This window comes from Melanerpes formicivorus, unplaced genomic scaffold (genome assembly GCF_026170545.1).
Source record: "Melanerpes formicivorus ecotype bairdi unplaced genomic scaffold, bMelFor1.0.p_v2 SCAF_24, whole genome shotgun sequence".
NCBI lineage: Eukaryota > Metazoa > Chordata > Aves > Piciformes > Picidae > Melanerpes > Melanerpes formicivorus.
In genome coordinates this window covers 6,108,205-6,128,031 of record NW_027142376.1, presented here as the reverse complement: position 1 = coordinate 6,128,031, position 19,827 = coordinate 6,108,205, and the positions used below count along the sequence as shown (strand labels likewise).

The 19,827-nt window shown below is 42.5% G+C and overlaps 1 protein-coding gene across 1 annotated transcript; it reads left to right on the top strand.

Moving 5' to 3' along the window:
* Positions 1 to 1,925: 1,925 nt before the first annotated feature.
* NME8 (NME/NM23 family member 8) lies at positions 1,926 to 19,036 on the top strand. Its single transcript, XM_068152955.1, has 15 exons — positions 1,926 to 1,958; positions 2,053 to 2,110; positions 2,527 to 2,633; positions 5,050 to 5,121; positions 6,214 to 6,330; positions 6,895 to 6,961; positions 8,122 to 8,198; positions 8,599 to 8,691; positions 11,476 to 11,618; positions 12,693 to 12,862; positions 13,637 to 13,781; positions 14,449 to 14,556; positions 15,773 to 15,924; positions 16,826 to 16,970; positions 18,814 to 19,036. Exons 1-15 carry the CDS (start codon positions 1,926 to 1,928, stop codon positions 19,034 to 19,036), a joined length of 1,710 nt encoding a protein of 569 aa, XP_068009056.1.
* The last annotated feature ends 791 nt before the right edge of the window (positions 19,037 to 19,827 follow it).

Here is a 19,827-nt window from a genome sequence, read left to right as displayed (position 1 = left end):
AAGGGGGACGTGCACAGGAGTCTGTGGGGGCCTGTGGGCACTGCCAGGTGTGCTCACGGAGAGGACCTGTGCAAGATGGGCATGCACCTGCACTGTGGAGGTGCCTCCCCACACCCTGCAGAAGAATGTCAGTCCCTCAGTGTGCTTGTGGAAGCAGTAGCTAACATCATCTCCTCAGTCTTTAAAAGACTTAAATTAATTAAATATTGAGACATTTGAACATGTCCAGAGAAGGGCAACAAAGCTGGGGAGAAGTCTGGAGCACAGTCCTGTGAGGAGAGGCTGAGGGAGCTGGGGTTGCTTAGAGTGGAGAAGAGGAGGCTCAGGGGAGACCTTATTGCTCTCTACAACTTCCTGAAGGGAGGTTGTAGCCAGGTGGGGGTTGGTCTCTTCCCCAAGGCAACCAGCACCAGAACAAGAGGACACAGTTTCAAGCTGTGCCAGGGGAGGTTTAGGCTGGAGGTGAGGAGAAAGTTCTTCCCAGCAAGAGAGATTGGCCCTTGCAATATGCTGCCCGGGGAGGTGGTGGAGTCACCATCCCTGGAGGTGTTCAAAAAAGGCTTGGATGTGGCACTTGGAGCCACGGTTTAGTTGTCATGAGGTGTTGGGTGATAGATTGGACTTGATGATCTCTGAGGTCTTTTCCAACCTAGTTGATTCTACGATTCTATAATCCTATGCTAATGACTTTGTCATGCTACCTGGTTTAAATTATTTGAAGCAAACCTGCATTTATAATTTTTTTTCCTTAGTGGGTTTAGATGAAATGTGAAGCAGGCATCAGAGAAAGAGTTCTTAGGTTCTTGTATTGGTCACTGTGCCCCAATTTGTGATTTAAAGGGAGCAGCTCCAGTAAGAATGTCAAGACAGTTCATACTCTGGATGTATTTGCTGGTTAACTAGCCAGATATCAGTGCCAGCAGAGTTTGCATTCATGGTCGCACTTCCACATTCCTAAGGCAAAGACTACCATCTCAACCAAGGGCTTTAGAAAACTTCACTCAAGCTGCTAGTGCAGGGATACCATTGATTGTTCAGGCAAGTTCCACTTGCAATCTGAAGTTGAACTTCATCCACATATGTAACTGAGACTGCTTTCCTTGCTCACTTCATAGTCAATTACCTATTTTTGTTTTTCAAAATATTTTTGTCTCATCAATGGCAGAATGATGACTGCATCAAGATTCATTTTGACACATGTAGGTCATTGGGGTTTGTGCATCTCAGAAAACAGGAAGCCTGCTTCAATGCAATAATTGTTGAAGCTCTTTAATCACTGCTTTTTCTGGAATGGTCCAGTGTTACAGCAGCTGTCAGCCTATCCAGGGTCCCTGTGGCTACTCTGAACAGAGTAATTATAAGCTTGAGAAGTTGCTGAGGCCAAAAAAAGTTTTTGGAAGACTTTAGCAGATTAAAGAACTAGATTGCATCCTGTTTCCTGTGCTAAATGGGGTTTCTGATAAGACAAAGGGCAGTGGCTTCAAACTAGAGAAGAGCAGATTTAGATTGAATGTTAGGAACTCTTTACTATGAGGCTGGTGAATACTAGAACAGGTTGCCCAGGGAAGTGGTTGAGGCCCCATTCCTGGAAATATTCAGAGTGAAGCTTGACATGGCTCTGAGCAACCTGATCTAGTGGAGAATGTCCCTGCTGACTACAGAGGGGTTGGACTAGATGAGCTATGGAGCTCTCCTCCAATCCAGACCATTCTATGATTCTATGAAATATGTTGCATGTTGTTCCACAGAATTCTGACCTGGGATATTTACAGTCATTGTTCTAGGGGTTTCAGATGAGTTAGTTTTTAAGGCAACCAGAAGGCAGTGCTGTACCAAAACCCCACATAGATTAGTTCTGTATATTCTTTTAGAAAACCTGTCACATGGTCTTTATATTATGACTTGTTTCCTACAATCACAGGGAAATGGCAGGCAAGAAGAAAGAAGTCCAGCTCCAGGTATAAATCCTAATTATCGGAACAATTGTAGCTATTTTTTATTTTCCCTGCCCTTTTGAGATGTAAAAATAAATGTCAATTCATTTCATTTCAGACCACAATAACCACCCAAAAGCAGTGGGATGAAATGTTGCTGACAAAAGGTGTAGTAGGTACTGTTACTACTTTTTGTTTACTCTGCCATGCACTGGGTCCTATCTACAGAGGAGCAACAGTGGGACAGAAAAGATCTGCATGGGCTCAGGGAGGTAAAAAACCTGTAGAATGTAGATCTAAAGAAGAATGAAAACCAATAGTGGGAAAAGGAATTTAAATGAAATTAAATTTTATTAAATGGAACATGGCAGAAACATAGCTAATTGGGATCAATCATCTGAAATAGTTGTTAATGCCAAAAGTGACTGAAATAAGAGTTTGGATGATGTATCCACTGAACAAATCGATGTACTCACAATGCATTCACTGACTGGGAGACAGAAAAATGCATTCCCAGTACTGCTCCAACACCTTTATGAATACATCTCCCGTTGCAAATTCCTCAGACCAGCTGGTTTTCATTCCATTTCAGTGATAGATGTGTACCAGGCTTGGTGTGGTCCTTGCAAAGCTGTGCGGAGTTTATTCAGAAAGCTGCAGAACGACTTCAGTGAAGATGATGTGCTGCATTTTGCAGTGGTAAGGAGGGACATTCTGTACGGAACTTTGTTCGCTGTTTGTTTTAAATACATCCTTTTTTATCTGTCTGCATACACAGAGCTTTTACTTTACTGCCCTTATACCAAGCTGACAGAATTTTGGCCTAATTGCTGCGCCAGTCACTAGTGGTGTGCCCCAAGGATCAGTGCTGGGCCCCATGCTCTTTAACATCTTTATTGGTGATCTGGATGAGGGCATTGAGTCCATCATCAGTAAATTTGCGGACGACACCAAGCTGGGGGCAGGAGTTGATCTGCTGGAGGGTAGAGAGGCTCTGCAGAGGGACCTCGACAGGCTGGACAGATGGGCAGAATCCAACGGCATGAGATTGAACACTTCCAAGTGCCAGGTTCTGCACATTGGCCACAACAACCCCATGCAGAGCTACAGGCTGGGGTCAGAGTGGCTGGAGAGCAGCCAGGCAGAGAGGGACCTGGGGGTACTGGTCGATGGTAGGCTGAACATGAGCCTGCAGTGTGCCCAGGCAGCCAGGAGGGCCAATGGCATCCTGGCCTGCATCAGGAGCAGGGAGGTCATTCTGCCCCTGTACACTGCACTGACTAAGCCACACCTTGAATCCTGTGTCCAGTTCTGGGCCCCTCAGTTTAGGAAGGATGTTGACTTGCTGGAGCGTGTCCAGAGAAGGGCAACAAAGATGGTGAGGGGTTTGGAACACAAGCCCTATGAGGAGAGGCTGAGGGAGCTGGGGTTGCTTAGCCTGGAGAAGAGGAGGCTCAGGGGTGACCTTATTGCTCTCTACAACTACCTGAAGGGGGATTTGTAGACAGGCAGAGGTTGGTCTCTTCTCCCAGGAAGCCAACATCAGAACAAGAGGACACAGTCTCAGGCTGCACCAGGGGAGGTTTAGGCTGGAGGTTAGGAGGAAGTTCTATACAGAGAGAGTGATTGGCCATTGGAATGGGCTGCCCGGGGAGGTGGTGGAGTCACCATCACTGGAGGTGTTCAGGAGGAGACTTGATGGGGTGCTTGGTGCCATGGTTTAGTTGATTAGGTAGGTTGGATGATAGGTTAGACATGATGATCTTGAAGGTCTCTTCCAACCTGGTCTGGTCTATTCTATCCTATCCTATCCTATCCTATCCTATCCTATCCTATCCTATCCTATCCTATCCTATCCTATCCTATCCTATCCTATCCTATCCTATCCTATCCTATCCTATCCTCTCCCTCTATATATACATATATATCTCCTTTGTTTCAAGGTAGATTAGAAGTCATAGTAAATATGGAAGAATATGAAGTGGAAATTTGTGTGCAATCAGCTCCCTTTTATGTCTCTTGCTGAGAGTGCAGAAACATCCCCAAGTCAGGCTATATGATCCCGAGTTTTAGGTTTCTGTGTTATGGATGATCACATACAAAATTGTCAGATATAAAATTCTCACATGCTTGACAAAATGCTGTTACAACTTTTCTCCAAGTATTCCCTTGCATTTCATTTTTAAGAGAACAGAAATGGGGAGTTGAAAAATAAATTATCACACAACTGTAACAGTAAAAATACTCCTCTGCTCTAGTAGCATAAAATAGCAGCTAGAGATCATATTTAAAGTAGGTAAGTTTCTTTCACAGGTTGATTTCCTCTGCTGTTGACCAAGCTCAGCCTTTTTCATGTTACTGAAAACTTTCAGTTGCCCAATCAAAGCATTTTTTCCAGAAAACACAGCTATTGTTTATAGAGAAAAGAGCAGGCAGTGATGTTCAAAGGTCATCTCAAATGCTTTCACAGCATTAATCATGGTACAAAGAACTCGACACAGTGAATAATCTCTTCTGTCTTTTCATAATAGGGCAAGGGGGAATAGTTCGAAGCTGAGGGAGAGTAGGTTTAGACTGGATCTTAGGAAGTAGTTCTTCACTACAAGTGTGGTCAGACTCTGGCATAGGCTGGCCAGGGAGGCTATGGATGCCTCCTTCCTGGGGAGGAGCCAAGTCCAGTTGAGAGGTATCCCTGCTCATGGCAGAGAGGTATCAGTAGATGATCTCTAAGGTCCCTTCCAACCTAAGCCTCTCTATGACTACATGGACCTCTTTATTTATGTGTGTTGTTACAACCCACCTGAGAAAATAGCGTTAGGATGAGATATTTTTCCATGATTAGCTGCTGGAATAGGAATGGAGGCCAATGCCATGGTACCAAATCAGTTGGTTCACCACCAGTGCCACAAGGACTGCTAATTGCACATAAGACTGCACTTTGAGTGGGTAACACCAGAGTATACAAGACTACAGTTTTCTGGCAGGCAAAAATGGTTTTATAGGCATACATAAAAAGTATCTAGTATATATAATCATGGTTTTATATATATATATATGTATATATATATGCTATGTATATACTCTTACATAAGTAATCTTCCTCATCTGACTTCAGGCAGAGGCTGACAGCATTCCAACTCTGCAACCATTTAGGAATACGTGTGAACCTGCATTTCTTTTTTGTGCTGTAAGTACATCCCATCAGTTTCTTTTACTGTGCTGCCTACTTTTGCCTTAGTTTTCCAGTAGATTTAAAATAATGTAAAGCTATGTAAATCATGTCTTTGCATTTTCTTGTATGTAGGATCACAAAATCAAGCCTTGTTTACTCAAGACTTTTTCCAGTGCCTGAATCTGTGGTTCTGAAGAACATTTTTGTAGTGGCTGCTGAACAAACAGCCACAGAAGATTTGGGGTAGCCACAGTTCTGGTAATTACTCAGTGAGAAACCCATGCCAGTTTTCCAGGGTTTCCTCACATTAAAATTCTATGTGTGGCTACACTGAAATGGTCATTTTACACACACTTTCCCTCAGGGAAAGAGAGCTTATATTGCCTGCCACTTTAAGGCCTTTCAGATAAACAAAATTGTTTTTCACACTTGAGCAATCATCAAAATTAATAGTTACTATCTCTCACTAATGTATATGAACAGAGTCTTCTCCTCATTCTCCCCTGCTCACTCAGGAGGTGGTGGGTTACTTGAGGATGCCAGGATTGTAATTCCTACAAATGTAGGCCAAGACACTTCCAGGTGTGAATCTGAATCATAAAATTGTTTTCGTTGGAAGAGACTTTTAAGATCATCATTACCAACTGTTAACCCAGCACTACCAGGTCACCACTAAACCATACCTCTCAGCACCCTATCTATGTGTCTTTTAAATGGTTGCCAAGTGAAACCAGCACTACCTTTGATCACCAATTGTCTGTGATGCTCCTGAGTGTGGTAGAGCACGCAGTGAAATGTGGTGTAAATGGAAAGACAGAAACTCCAGGCTGTAGAAATCAAGAGCTAGTAAATTCCATACTTGCTTTTACTTCTGTCTGTACTATTAATGGTGAGCCCAGAGATGAACAGAAAATTAGGTAATGGAGGAAGAGAGGAAGTAAAAGCAAGAACAAGGAGAGGCAGTAGCAGATTTAGTACTCACTTCAGTGGGCATAGGAAATGATCCTGCTGCTGGAACAAGTAGCAAGATATAGCATGTTACAAACCTCAAGTGAATATAAAAACCAAGTGACAAAGACTCATCAAGAATGTATTTTTCTCTTACAGAATGGTAAAATTATTGCAATAGTGAGAGGTGTAAATGCTCCTCTCATCAGTAAGAAAATAACAGAGCTGGTGCAGGAAGAGAGGGAAATTGCAGCTGGACGGAAGGAACGCACCAAGGTACTCACAAAACAGACCCTTGGATATAAATGAGTATTTTTATTACACTCACATGGCTTCTCTCAGTGCCCATCATAATGGGTGTGGTAATGTTTCAGGGTTTGGGTTTTGCTTGTTTATTTTGTTTCTTGAAAGTACAGTGCCATGATTCACTTTTTAATTTCTGTTAAATTTCTTTCTTCAGTAAGAAACGGAAAGGACAAAATGTCACTGGTGTGCAAAGGTTTTAGTCATGCTTTTTTCTTTCAGGCCTGAGTATTTTTCAGCTGTAACTTAGTGCATCACATGAAACAAATGAAAACATGGCAAACAGTCATGTCTCATTGTTTGCTTTGAGTGAAAAGGGAGATCAAAGAACTCTGCTTACAGTAAAAGGCAACTTAGAACAGACCACAGCTCAGTTCAGGAAAATCAAACTAACCCAAGGGTCTTTCTCAGAATTTCTCCCTTTCCAGGATACCAAATATGTTCTTACTTAAAGATGAGTGTCATAAAGTTCTGGTGGCTGTTTGACTGTAACTTTGCACTGGTGGTGTATTTCTGCTTTGTTTGCAACTGCTTTAGGTAGATGAACTTGTTTTCCTAGAGGTGAAATCATCAGAAGAAAGTGTTGAAGAGAACATACCTGAGGGTAAATATATTTGGTTTTAGAAGTGTTAACAGAAAGAAAAAAAAAGAAAAAAAAAAAAGTCTTTTCAGTTGTTTGATCAAGAATTATGTACAGCACTAACAGGCCTTCCTTTGACTTCATAATATCAGAGGCTATCATTGAGGATATCAAACTGAGAAGATTCTTTCTTCTGTAAGAAATTAAGATATTGGACTATCAGCAATATTTAACACTGCCTTCAGCTTTGGGAACCTTCATGCTTCAGGACCTTGGCACACAGCAGCAGTGCTATGTGTCAGGGAACTTTCCTGTGTAAAACTAGTACCTGAAAGCTACTTCTACACAGCCCCTGTGTTAGTGCTGCACTTTAGTTGAAGTAGTGTTTGTTAACCCTTGGGTGTTGTACAGGAATACCAAGACAGGGACAACCAGAGAGGACTGGCATGCCTTGTGTCTTAGATTAGCTTTTAGTTAACTCACACAAGATTGGATTTAAAAGATAAAGAACAGACTCACATAAGAGCACCAAAAAAGGCACCATTCAGCTTGTGAATCCCATGTCTGTGATTTATCTCAGGCTTGACATGAACTGCGACTTACGTATTTTCTATTCTTCTTTTCTGTGGCTGCTGAAGCTTCCCACAGCTTCATACAGGCACAGGATGCCACTCAGCAAGGTTGAAATGGAATAAACTCCTTCAGCTTCTCCTTGATCTTACCTTTTTTCCCTGTGAGAAGGCATTATATCATAGGCATTGATTCATTTGTGTCCCTTCTCTTTCCTCTTGATGCCTCCTTTATTGTATCTTTCAATTGACATATTCATGACCACTGCCTTAGCCTATTCCATTTTTTCTCTCATAAACCCTATGAGACCTTGTAGCACAGTATTACAAATCCTCTGTGTGATGCATTTTTCTGTCTTATTACCCCAAACACCAGTGATCCATCAGGGATGTGGATTCCAGGAATAGCCAAAGATAGTCCTGCACTCCAAGACATGTTTTAAGTGCTGTAGTAACTCAAAGCTTTGGAAACAGTGTTCAGCAGTCTCAACAATAAAATGGGAAATGGATTTGGGGAAACCCACTTGCAAGTAACTGAAAAATAAGTTGCATGTTTGTTTTAATCAATGTATTAATTGACACCTTGGTGTGCTTTTTTTCCCCCTTTTCCAGAAGCAACAGTTAGATATTCTGTTGGAATCATAAAACCTGATGATGTCTTAGAGGGACGTGTAGAAGAAATTAAACAGAAGGTAGACAGAGTTTGGAAAGATTCCTTCATCCTGTTTGGTTGAGAGCCATAGGTGCAAGACATAAGACTAAGTAGATTCAAGATTTATGCCCAGGCTTTAGAACAAGATCTATTAATGCTTTTCTGATGAGAATGATAAGAACACAAAAATCTTGGCTTGAAATAATACGATGTTCCTGCTTCAATATTTGATGTCAGTAGATGAGGGATGGCATTAATTTGTACTGTGCTGATCAGTGGCATGGACTCTGCAAGCAGAAAAGTGCCTTTCTTCCTCATTTGCAACAGAAATGGGAACTGGAGACTGTGGTGGTGAAGTTCATTCTCTAGATTCACAATAACCTATGATTTTGTATGTATCCATTTTCAAATGCTGCTGAGTAACAACTAAATAATTGCAGATTAGAGGTGCAGGATTTCACATTGAAGCAGCAGAGGAGAAAATGTTAACTGAAGAGCAAATCAGAGTCTTCTATGCCCAGAAAAAAGACCAGGTAAAACCAAACTGAAAAGCTGAACAAAACAAACAGGTAAAACATTGTTGTAGCTATCTGTGTTTGCAGATCTTTTTTTATTTTAATCTGCTGAATAAATGAATTAATACAGAATTAGTAGGTAGGGGAAAAAAATAGAGAGAGTTCTCTCTCTTGTCTTCCTTAATGTATGGCTTGATAACACTCTTAACATTCCAACTGAATTATACTGAAAGACTTTGAAGTTCTTTCTCTTATCAAGAATGTGTATGAGCTGTAGTTGTGACTCTAAACACAGGCTGTGAGATGCTGGAAGTGTAGCATAAAACCAAAAGGAAGTGTCATCTCTATGACAGTATGCACCTACTTGATGGATACTCTTCCATCCACATTGTGTGTATTGCAGGTTTCCTTCTTTACAGTTTTTATCACAGGGTAATAAAGGGAATAAGGAGGGACACAGGCAAAGAGAGAGCATCTCCACTGAAGTTTATTTTTCTGGCTTTGTTCTGTATAAGGGGGAAAGAATAGAATGGAATAGAATAGAATAGAATAGAATAGAATAGAATAGAATAGAATAGAATAGAATAGAATAGAATAGAATAGGATAGGATAGGATAGGATAGGATAGGATAGGATAGGATAGGATAGGATAGGATAGGATAGGATAGGATAGGATAGGATGAAAGAAATAGTTAAGGACAGACAGAAAGTTCAAGAAAACAATGAAATTCTGTTGGTCATTAAATGACAGTGGTCTAGCAACCAGTATTTGGGTATTTTAAGTGCTTTGGCAATATGACAGTGAAAGTTGACTCTACAGAAGGATCTGAATCACAGACCTGAAGCTGTTTAGCAAATATTTCTACCTCCTCCTGTTTAAGACCTGCATAAGACAGGCAGTGATTGGAATTATAGGCAGACAATGAATTTGATGGTATTAGAGACGCTAATGGAAGGGATGAATGAAATGATTGGCATAATCAAACCAAGAAGCTGGGCAAGTGTTCCAGTGACATTCCCAATGAGAGTGAGACAAGATGACTCCTACTGAAGACAGAGAGAATGTGGAAATCTGATAGTAATCACCAGGTGGCTGCACTGTGGTTTAGAAAGGAAGTAACAGGGAAAACTCATAAGGAATTGAAGACCTTGGTTTTGGCAAAGCCAGGACTTGAGTTTAAAAGCCAGAACTTGAATTTACTCAGAGGCAGTTTTGAAACAGAGGTAAAAATAAGTCATCTTTATGGGAATGGCAGCTAAATTTGGGATTAGTTTTGTGTAGAGGAAGACATGGGAGGAGCAAAGAGAAAAAGCCATGCAGTATTTGATGTGTGGCAGCACTACTGCTCCATCCTGGCCAACATTAGTATGTGGAGGATAACTAAACTGTTATGAACTCTCAGAAGCAGTCGAGGGTGTCCTGTGCATAATCAGAAACCAATTTGCCATTTGCCATTCTTTAAGTATAATTTTAGGCTGAAACATAATTACATTAAAGTGACAACATGGAATATGGATTCCTTTGTGCTTAGTGGGTGAAATTATTCCTGATTTAATGTTCTGCAAGCTTGCTGAAGGTCCAGAGGTGACCTATTCTAAAAGCATGGAGACTCCAGGCAATAGACCTTCAGGTATAGATAGAATCATAGAATGGCCTAGGTTGGAAGGGACCTCAGAGATCATGTACTCCAGCCTCCCTGCAATGGGCAGGGACACCTCTCAACTAGACTCAGCTGCTCAAGGCCTCACCCTTGAACACTCCCAGGGCAGAGACATCCACAGTCTCTCTGGGCAGCCTGTTCCAGAGTATCACCACCCTGCTACTGAAGAATTTCTTTCTCAGATGCAGTCAAAACCTACTCTCCCTCAGCTTCAAACCATTCCCCCTTGTCCATGATTGGTGCCATGGTTTAGTTGATTAGATGGTGTTGGGTGATAGGTTGGACTCGATGATTTCAAAGGTCTCTTCCAACCTGGTTAATTCTATTCTATTCTATTCTATTCTATTCTATTCTATTCTATTCTATTCTATTCTATTCTATTCTATTCTATTCTATTCTATTCTATTCTATTCTATTCTAATTGCTAGACACACTTATGAAAAGTCCCTCTGCAGCCTTTCTGTAGGATCCCTTCAGGTATTGGAAGGCAGCTCTAAGGTCCCCCCAGAGTGTTCTCTGGGCTGAACCACCCCAGCTCCCTCAGCCTATCCTCAGAGCAGAGGTTCATCTTTGTGGCCCTCCTCTGGACTGGACTCTGTGTCTTTTTTATGATGGGGACACCAGAAGGCTCTGAGCAACCTGATCTAGTGGAGCATGTCCCTGCTGATTGCAAGGGGGGTGGACTAGATGACCTTTCGAGGTCCCTTCCAACCCAAACCATTCTATGATTCTATGAAATTCACAATACTGGAAAAACAAACAAACAAACCAAAACAAACACACACACACACACAAAAACCCAACACCAAAACAAAAGTGAGTTACAAGGAAAAAAAGATTAAAACCAACAGCTTCCAAGGTTATTTTCTCATGAAAATGTATGTTTATAAGACCAAAGGCTGAAACTGAAGGAGTTAAAAAGATAGCAAATTGTTGTAGTTAATTTTGGTTTAGACATTTTATGATGCTGTTGTCTCAAATGATTGATTAAAACAATCTGACAGGTCTTTGAATAGTGTATGAGACTGCTATTTTAGAACAGAAATTGATGAGTTCCTTTATCACAGGTGGTCATCTCATTTCTGATTATAAACTCAGAATTCTTGCAATTCATATGGGAAATACAAATTATGTGTTTTAGCCTGATTTTGAGGACTTTGTTCAGTTCATGCTGAGTGGACCGTGCCACATTCTGGCAATCACTAAAGAAGAAGCAAGTGGAGCTATTCCTCATTGGAAAGAACTGGATGAACCAAGTGAGAGTGTGCCTGATGGGCCAGAGAGGTAACTACCAGTGAAGACATGCATAGGTGATGTGGTTAGTGTATTCAGAGCTCACCTTTATACCAAGGTGCACTCTCAGGTTCCCATTTCACAGGGTCCACGGAGTGGGCAGAGGTCTTCACATGGTCCTTCATAAGACCACCAAAGAGATGCAACTGTAGTTCCTGTGGGAACTTAGAAACTCCATGCTTCCTAGATAAAGATGACAAACAGGACACTGACCTCATGCTGCTTCTGAACTAGCCTTGAATGGGTGTCACACTTCAAAGTTGGTGCAATTCCACTTCATACTAGCTTGCTCAGATGAAGTCACCACCATCAATGCCTCTCTGAGGGTTGCACTCTAGTCCATGTTTACTCTTGTGTCTGCTGGAAAAGTGTAGATGTCTAAGGGAGTCTAAGGGACACCTGAAGTATGCTAACCTTCTGTGATTCTGTGAGCAGAGGGTTGGAGCTCCTCTCCTATGAGGACAGGCTGGGAGAGTTGGGGTTGTTCAGCTTGGAGAACACCTTCTTGTGGCATTCCAGCATCTTAAGGGGGCTACAGGAAAGCTACTGAGGGACTTTTTAGGGTATTGGGTAATGATAGGACTAGGGAGAATGGATCCAAGCTAGAGGAGGGGAGATTTAGATTAGACATTAGGAAGAAGTTCTGGACTGGAACAGGTCACTCAGGGAGGTGGTGGAAGCCTCATCCCTGGAGGTTTTGAAGGCCAGGCTGGATGTGGCTCTGGGCAAACTGTTCCAGTATGAGGGGTCCCTGCCCATGGCAGGGGGTTTGAACTGAATGATCCTGAGGTCCCTTCCAACCCTGACAAATCTGTGATTCTGTGAATAAGCTAGAGGAGGATTAGCAAAGCTGCATGGCTGAGATTTCTCCTTCGTAGCCCAGGACAAGGCACTTTTGGAGAAGACTAGTCATTCTCTTCTCAGAAACACTGCTTTGGCCATGAATTTAATAAAAACTTAGTTCTATTCTACTCTTATGTTTCACTGAGCTTGAAGAAAGTGCATCCTCAAGAAGACAACTGTTTACACAATGCATGCAGTGACTTACATATTGTGCTTTGTTAGGCTGAAAGAAGCAGAGAGCATATTAAATATTTGTGATGTGCAAGACAGCATAGAAGATGCCAGCAGACAACTTGCCTTCTTCTTCCCAAATTTTGATGCAAAGAAAGCAGACCACAAAGTTGAAAGGACTTTGGCTTTGATTAGACCTTGTCTCCTAAAGGAAAGACGAAGTAAGTGTCAATAATGACATTTTCTACCTACGATCCCATTTTAAATGATAAAAAATTAACTCTGTTAATAAAATGCTCTTAAGTTGTGCTGTTTCCCCAGCATTAAGTCAAGAGTAATCCCTGTAAGTAAAAAATTATGTGGTTAAAGGTTTTGATTTGTTGAGAATGCAAATGTCAAGGCTATTCTATTGCTCGGGGTGATTTCTTTTCAAGAACATCTTTAGATTTGGTACTTGGATGGAATGTTTCTAGAACTGTAGAATCAAAGAAGGGTAGATGAATATTCACCCACTCAAAATCCTTAGCCCTTCTTTTGATGATAGGAACACACTTCATACTTCCCAGTCAGCCGTGCCTACTGAGATTCTCAGACATTGAAATGGTCTGCCCAGGGCAGTGCTGGAGTCACCACCACTGGAGGTGTTTAAGCAATATGTGGACCTGGGGCTTAGGGATGTAATTTAGTGCTGGGTCAAAGCTTGGACTGGATGAGCTTTGAGGTCTTTTCCAACTGGAAGTTTTCTGTGATTCTGATTCTGTGTTTCTGAAGTAAGAGAAAGCATTAGGAAGGTGATCATCACCTTCCTGAGTCTCCAGGCAATTACTGCAGCCCTCTAGAAGTTGCTTGAAATTAGTTTTCTCTTCTTCAGTTAGGAAATTAATTCACCTGTAAAAAACAAAAGCAACCTTACTATTGGAAAGTCTGTGTAATTTCTTCACAAGTGTGCACATTGATGGATGGCAACTTGGAACTATTTCAATATGTTAATACAGATTCTATCATACAAAGAATAAAGGATGATGGCTTCGAAATAGCAATGCAGAAAGAAATAATGCTAACTGAAGAGCAAACACGTGAATTTTATAAGGAACATGTAGACCAAGACTACTTCCCAGTCCTTCTAGAGCAAATGACCAGGTACATTGAGTGAAGAGAGAGGCTGTGGATCTAGAAATATGACTGAAATTTTCATAATGAATAATACATGGCTACAAGATAGCCCTCTATCTGAGGGTTTAGTAAAACTCACATCAAGATCAGGTAACTGCAGATAATAAGATCATTCCCAAGCAGAGCAGATAAAGAGATGAGGGGTTTTAAAATGTGTATGTGTGATGTTGAAGTCAGTGGTCGACTTGGTTGATTTGAGTGACACCAGCTGTGCTCTGCTCTGGAAGCTGCATTTAGATTGTCTGTGGAAGCTCTGAAATCCACATCCAGGCTGTCTGCTGGATTTCTTGGGGAGGACAAAGAAATCATGTTTCAATGGTGCCTTCATATGAAGCTGGCATATGGCTGGGAGGAAAACTTAGGAGTTCATCAGCATTTTTCTGTCTAATAGCAAAGACATTCCTCAGTTCTGTAACATTCTTGCTGTTGTGCTGACTTTCAGTACCATAGAAATTTAAATCCATGTCTAAGCCCCATAAGTTTTTTTCAGTCTGTATCTGTTCAAACAGATGGGTTTTAAAGTCCTCTAGTATCAGGTCTTGTTTTCCTAGCCTGGACTATAACATTTCAAATTACCTTTACAAATTGCAGAGAGTTCATTTCTTCCCTTAATGCCATTTTCCCCATTTTACAGTGGTCCAACTCTTGTACTTGCTCTAACACGAGAAAATGCTGTAGCGCGCTGGAGAGACTTATTAGGCCCAAAGACTGTTGAAGAGGCTAAGATGGAAAATCCAGAGAGGTAATACCTCAACCAGTAACCCATCATTCACAGCTTTCAGTTTGCATCCACATTCCTCATCTGGATGCATACCACATCCCAACCGGTGTAACTACAGTGCCATCATCTGGGAGCAGAGACATACTTCTCCAGGTTGCTAGGCTTGGAAGAAATTCTGTAGTACACATAGAAACTATAGCACTGCTTTGAGAAACAGTGGCTGCTAAATATGATGGAATCCTGAGATTAACAAAGGGTATTGAGAAAAAAGATGATCTCTTGAGTCAGAGAGGTCTCTGCTCTGCTGAGACCTCACCTGTACTGCAGCCAGCTCTGGAGCGCTCAACACAGGAAGGACATGGACCTGATGGAGCAGGTCCAGCGGAGGGCAACAAAAATGATCAGGAGAGCTGGGGGTGTCCAGCCTGGAGATAGGAAGGTTCCAGGGAGACCTAGTAGCAGCCTTCCAGTACCTGAAGGGGGCTACAACAAGGCTGCAGAGGGACTGTTTGCAAAGGCCTGCAGGGATAGGATGAGGGGCAAATGGTTTGAAACTGGAGAAGAGCAGATTTAGATGTTAGGAACAAGTTCTTTACCATGAGAGTGGTTGAGCACTGGAACAGGTTGCCCAGCGAGATAGTTGAGGCCCCATTCCTGGAGATACTCAAGGTCAGGCTCGACAAGGTTCTGCACAGCCTGAGCTAGTGGAGGATATCCCTGCTGACTGCAGGGGGGTTGGACCAGATGACCTTTGGAGGTCTCTTCCAACCCAAACCATTCTATGATTCTTTGATTAATTTTTTCTTGACATAGCACAACTATTCCCTAGGGTAGATGTTTATTTTCTCAGCCCAATGCATCAGTAGAATACTTTATGTGTGACTAAGTTTCTCCTACATCTTTTCTAAATGAACATCTTATTTTCACCTGCTTGTCATAATGTACTAAGAAATTGCTGGGATATGTTACCTGTTGTTGACAGAAGTGCTGGTTCATTAAGAAAGAACTGGAATTATCTTGGAAATAGAAGAAGATGAGAGCAGGGGGGGGGGGAGGTGTTCACATTTCAGGCACTTAGTTTAAAAGTTGATTATTATTTTTGTGTGGGATCTTCAGTGGGATCACCCAGCATTTATCAGATCAACACTACCTCATACTCACTGGGTTAAGGCTAGCCAATGCTGAATCTCAAAACAGCTATTCCTTTAAGTAACTTCACTCTTTTAATGACTCTTAGTTTGCGTGCAGTGTATGCAGTGGAGAATGTACCTATTAGTCAGCTGCATGGCAGCTCTACACCTCATGAAGCTCAGAAGGAATTGCAGTTCTTCTTCCCTCAAGAGCACACTCTGGCACTAATCAAACCTGATGCTGCTAGAGAGCACAAAGGTAAGTGATCTAGAAAGTATGGTCTCTGTGACGTGATTTCTGTACAATCTTAGCAGTGTGCATGGCAGCACATCATGCCAGGTACCTTCTTTTGATTATCTGAAACCATTTTCCATGCAGAGAAATACTGACAGGTCTTATTGAGGTCAGATACAGCATTTCCTTTGCTCTTCCCAAGAATAGTAGTGAATTGAAGTGAGAGAGTTCTTAGCTAAGTTAAACTGTGTAAAAGCCAAACACCTGTGCTGCCTAGCTGCCCACCATCTTCCTAAGTCAAAGGAGAGACTCATCCCAAATTCATGGAACAGCTATCTCTATTGACTCAGAAGGGGTCATTGCTCAATTAGATGCATTCCCATCCTTGGGTTAACTTGGCATTAGACAAAGAGAATGAGAAGGAAAACAGAAAGAACACTCTGTACCATTTGGTACAGAGTTGTTTCCAAACACTATATCCACAGCCTCTTCTGGGCATTCTTCTTTCCTGCCCTAACAGATTTCAGTGATCTTCCTAATGTTCATATATCACTAGATTTTGTGAGTCTTTCTTCCCCTCCTCTGTGAAGCTACACTGATTTTAACAGGCCAACTGGTGCGTGGTAGAGCATTACAGCTGCAGTCCACGTTCTGCCCAGTGTAAGAAGCAGCAGTGAATGCTACTGGTATAGTTATAAGAGACCTGGCATGGTTATACCAGTCTGGGTTTGTCAGCTGCACAGGGACAGATTAGTGCAAAGACAACAAGTTCTGTGCATTTCAGAAGAATGTTGAAGTGTTTGTCATATTGTCCATGACTGTTAGCTCTCTCAAGCAGAATTTCAATAGCTATTGGTGATTTTTAAGCATCTAGCTTTATTTGAAACTTCAAGTTTGGGTGTGTTGTTCAATGTTGCTCTCCTAGATGAGATTATGCAAAGAGTTAAGGATGCTGGATTTACTATCTCAAAGATTAAAGAACAAGCTTTAACTCATGAAATGGCTGCACAGTTTTATAAGGATCACGAAGGAAAACCCTTTTTTGAACAGCTGGTGAACTATATGACTGAGTAAGTGCCCTGGTATGCATCACACTTTGGATGTACAGTGCCGCCAAAACATGCTACACCCAAAACAGGTTAAAGGGGTTACACTCTCTCATTCTTTTTAGCAACTGAAGTGGCTTCCAGCCTGGAATGTTCTTCCTTTTAAAAGGAAGATTTAAAGTTCTTTCCAAACTTAGGGATAGTGACCATTATTTAGGCCATTTTTTTTTTCTCCAAAAGCCCAGTCTCTGATGGAATCCTTGTCCATGCCATGTAGGACAAATCTCTTTCTCATAATATTGTTAGAATAGCTGTTGATAAAACACTGTGTATTAGCTCTGGGCAGCCTGATCTAGTTGAGGATGCCTCTGCTTACTGCAGAGGGAGTTGCACTACATGACCTTTAGAGGTCCCTTCCAACCCAGACCATTCTATGATTCTGTGATCTTGCTTCAGAAATTATCAGGACAACTGATGTCATTTACCTGGACCTGAGCAAAGCCTTCAACACTGTCCCACACCACATCCTGGTCTCCAAACTGGTGACACATGGGTTTGATGGGTGGACCACTAGATGGATAAGGAACTGGCTTGATGGCCGCACCCAAAGAGTGGCTGTCAATGGCTCCATGTCCCAGTGGAGGCCAGGGACAAGCAGAGTCCCTCAGGGATCAGTCCTGGGACCTGTCTTGTTCAACATATTTGTGGGTGACATGGACAGTGGCATTGAGTGCACCCTCAGCAAGTTTGCTGATGACACCAAGCTGTGTGGTGCAGCAGACACGCTGGAGGGAAGGGAGGCCATCCAGAGGGACCTTGACAGGCTGGAGAGGTGGGCACAAGCCAACCTCATGAGGTTCAACAAGACCAAGGGCAGGGTCCTGCATCTGGGTCGAGGCAACCCCAGGCACAAATACAGGCTGGGCAGTGACTGGCTGGAAAGTAGCCCTGAGGAGAGAGACTTGGGGGTGCTGGTGGACAAAAAGCTCAACATGAGCTCTCAGTGTGCACTTGCAGCCCGCAAAGCTAATCAGATCCTGGGCTGCATCAGGAGAAGTGTGGCCAGCAGGTCAAGGGAGGTGATCCTCCCCCTCTACTCAGCCCTGGTGAGACCCCACCCAGAGTACTGTGTCCAGTTCTGGAGCCACTATTACAACAGGGATCTGGAGGTGCTGGAAGGTGTCCAGAGAAGGGCCACAAGGATGATCAGAGGGCTGGAGCACCTCTCCTATGAGGGCAGACTGAAGGAGTTGGGGCTGTTCAGTCTGCAGAAGAGAAGGCTCCGAGGTGACCTAATTGTGGCCTTCCAGGATCTGAAGGGGGCCTACAAGAAGGCTGGGGAGGGACTTCTCAGGATCTCAGGTAGTGATAGGACTAGGGGGAATGGAATGAAGCTGGAGGTGGGGAGATTCAGGCTAGATGTGAGGAGGTTCTTCCCCATGAGAGTGGTGAAGCCCTGGAATGGGTTGTCCAGGGAGGTGGTCGAGGCCCCTGGGGGTGTTTAAGACCAGGCTGAATGAGGCTCTGGCCAGCCTGATCTAGTGTAGGGTGTCCCTTCCCATGGCAGGGGGGTTGGAACTAGATGATCCTTGTGGTCCCTTCCAACCCTGAATGAAACTATGAAACTATGAACTATGAAAAAAGTCCAAATCCAACTGGCTGATCAGCAAAATCCTTTTGGCTTTCAAATACAGGCTGTTGTCTTAAAACAAAACAAAAACCCAACCAAACAAAAGCCCCACTGAGAAACAAATTCTAAAATACAAGTAGTTTCATAAAATTCAGGTAGCATAATGCTTATCATAACCTTTCTTGATCAGTCTGCACCTCAGAACAGTGTGAGAGCTTCCTCGTATTGGTTTGACAGGGGTCCTTCAGTGGTAATGGTCTTAACGAAGGAAAATGCTGTTGAAGAGTGGAGGAATCTAATGGGTCCAACAGATCCAGAAGTGGCAAAAGAGAACTTTCCTGAATCAATTCGAGCTCAGTTTGCTCAAGACATTTTGTCCAACGCTGTTCATGGATCATCTACTCAAGAGCATGCGCTGAAGAGCATTGAGTGCGTATTTGGAGAGCTTGATATAGATTGAACAGCTAAGTGCCACCCCTGCAATTTGATATTCATGCCATTAGATGTATTTATCCACCCAACCACCTATATTTAAGATCATATACACACACACACATATGTCCCTTCAAGCTCCATCCATTTTTTCTATCAGCTTTGCCATTGTGCAAAGCATGCCACTGTAACAAGTAGTAGCTGTTATAAGGTCGATGTTAGTAACGATTTCTTTATGTATGCTTAGTAGATAGTTCTATCATTCTAACAGATTTTTTGCCTTTCCAGTATTTCTAGGAGTCTAAGGTGTTTTGTATATAACCACCTTAAAAAACAGGGTCAAGGAAGGTCATTAAAGTACTGTTAATGACACATCCACTGTGATGTGGGTTGAGTCTTCCTGTCCAGGGAACCTACAAAGGAGACATGCTGAAAGGTCATGGAGGCACAGCTACAACATTGTCAGGGAGCAGCAGCAAATGTGGGAATGCTCCACAAGGGAGAAAGAGCCAGAAGCCATGCTGTGCTCTCACCAGACCAGCATCCATGCAGGACTGAGTAGCCTTGTCCATCAGCAGACCTATTAAGGCCTATTGCTTCTCTCAGAGCCCTGAAAAGTATTTGTATTGTTTACTTATCCTTTCCCTAAACAACATCTAGCACTCACAGGTAGGATAATGAATGAGGAGGTGTTTTCCAGTCCATCTACTCAAGTCAGATATATCAGATGCAGTAAAGCAAAGTCAGGTCTTTCAGGAGAGCTATTCTTGATAGCCACCTTCCTGCCAAGCTGGTGAATTTCTGTCCTCTCTGAGTCTA

Bases quoted from the DNA above. Each gene is read 5' to 3' on its own strand.
- NME8 (XM_068152955.1), top strand. From the start codon at position 1,926: ATGGCAGGCAAGAAGAAAGAAGTCCAGCTCCAG. The intron at 2,111-2,526 runs GTACTGTTACTA...ATTCCATTTCAG, and splicing joins GCTGACAAAAGGTGTAGTAG to TGATAGATGTGTACCAGGCT. The intron at 2,634-5,049 runs GTAAGGAGGGAC...ATCTGACTTCAG, and splicing joins ATGTGCTGCATTTTGCAGTG to GCAGAGGCTGACAGCATTCC.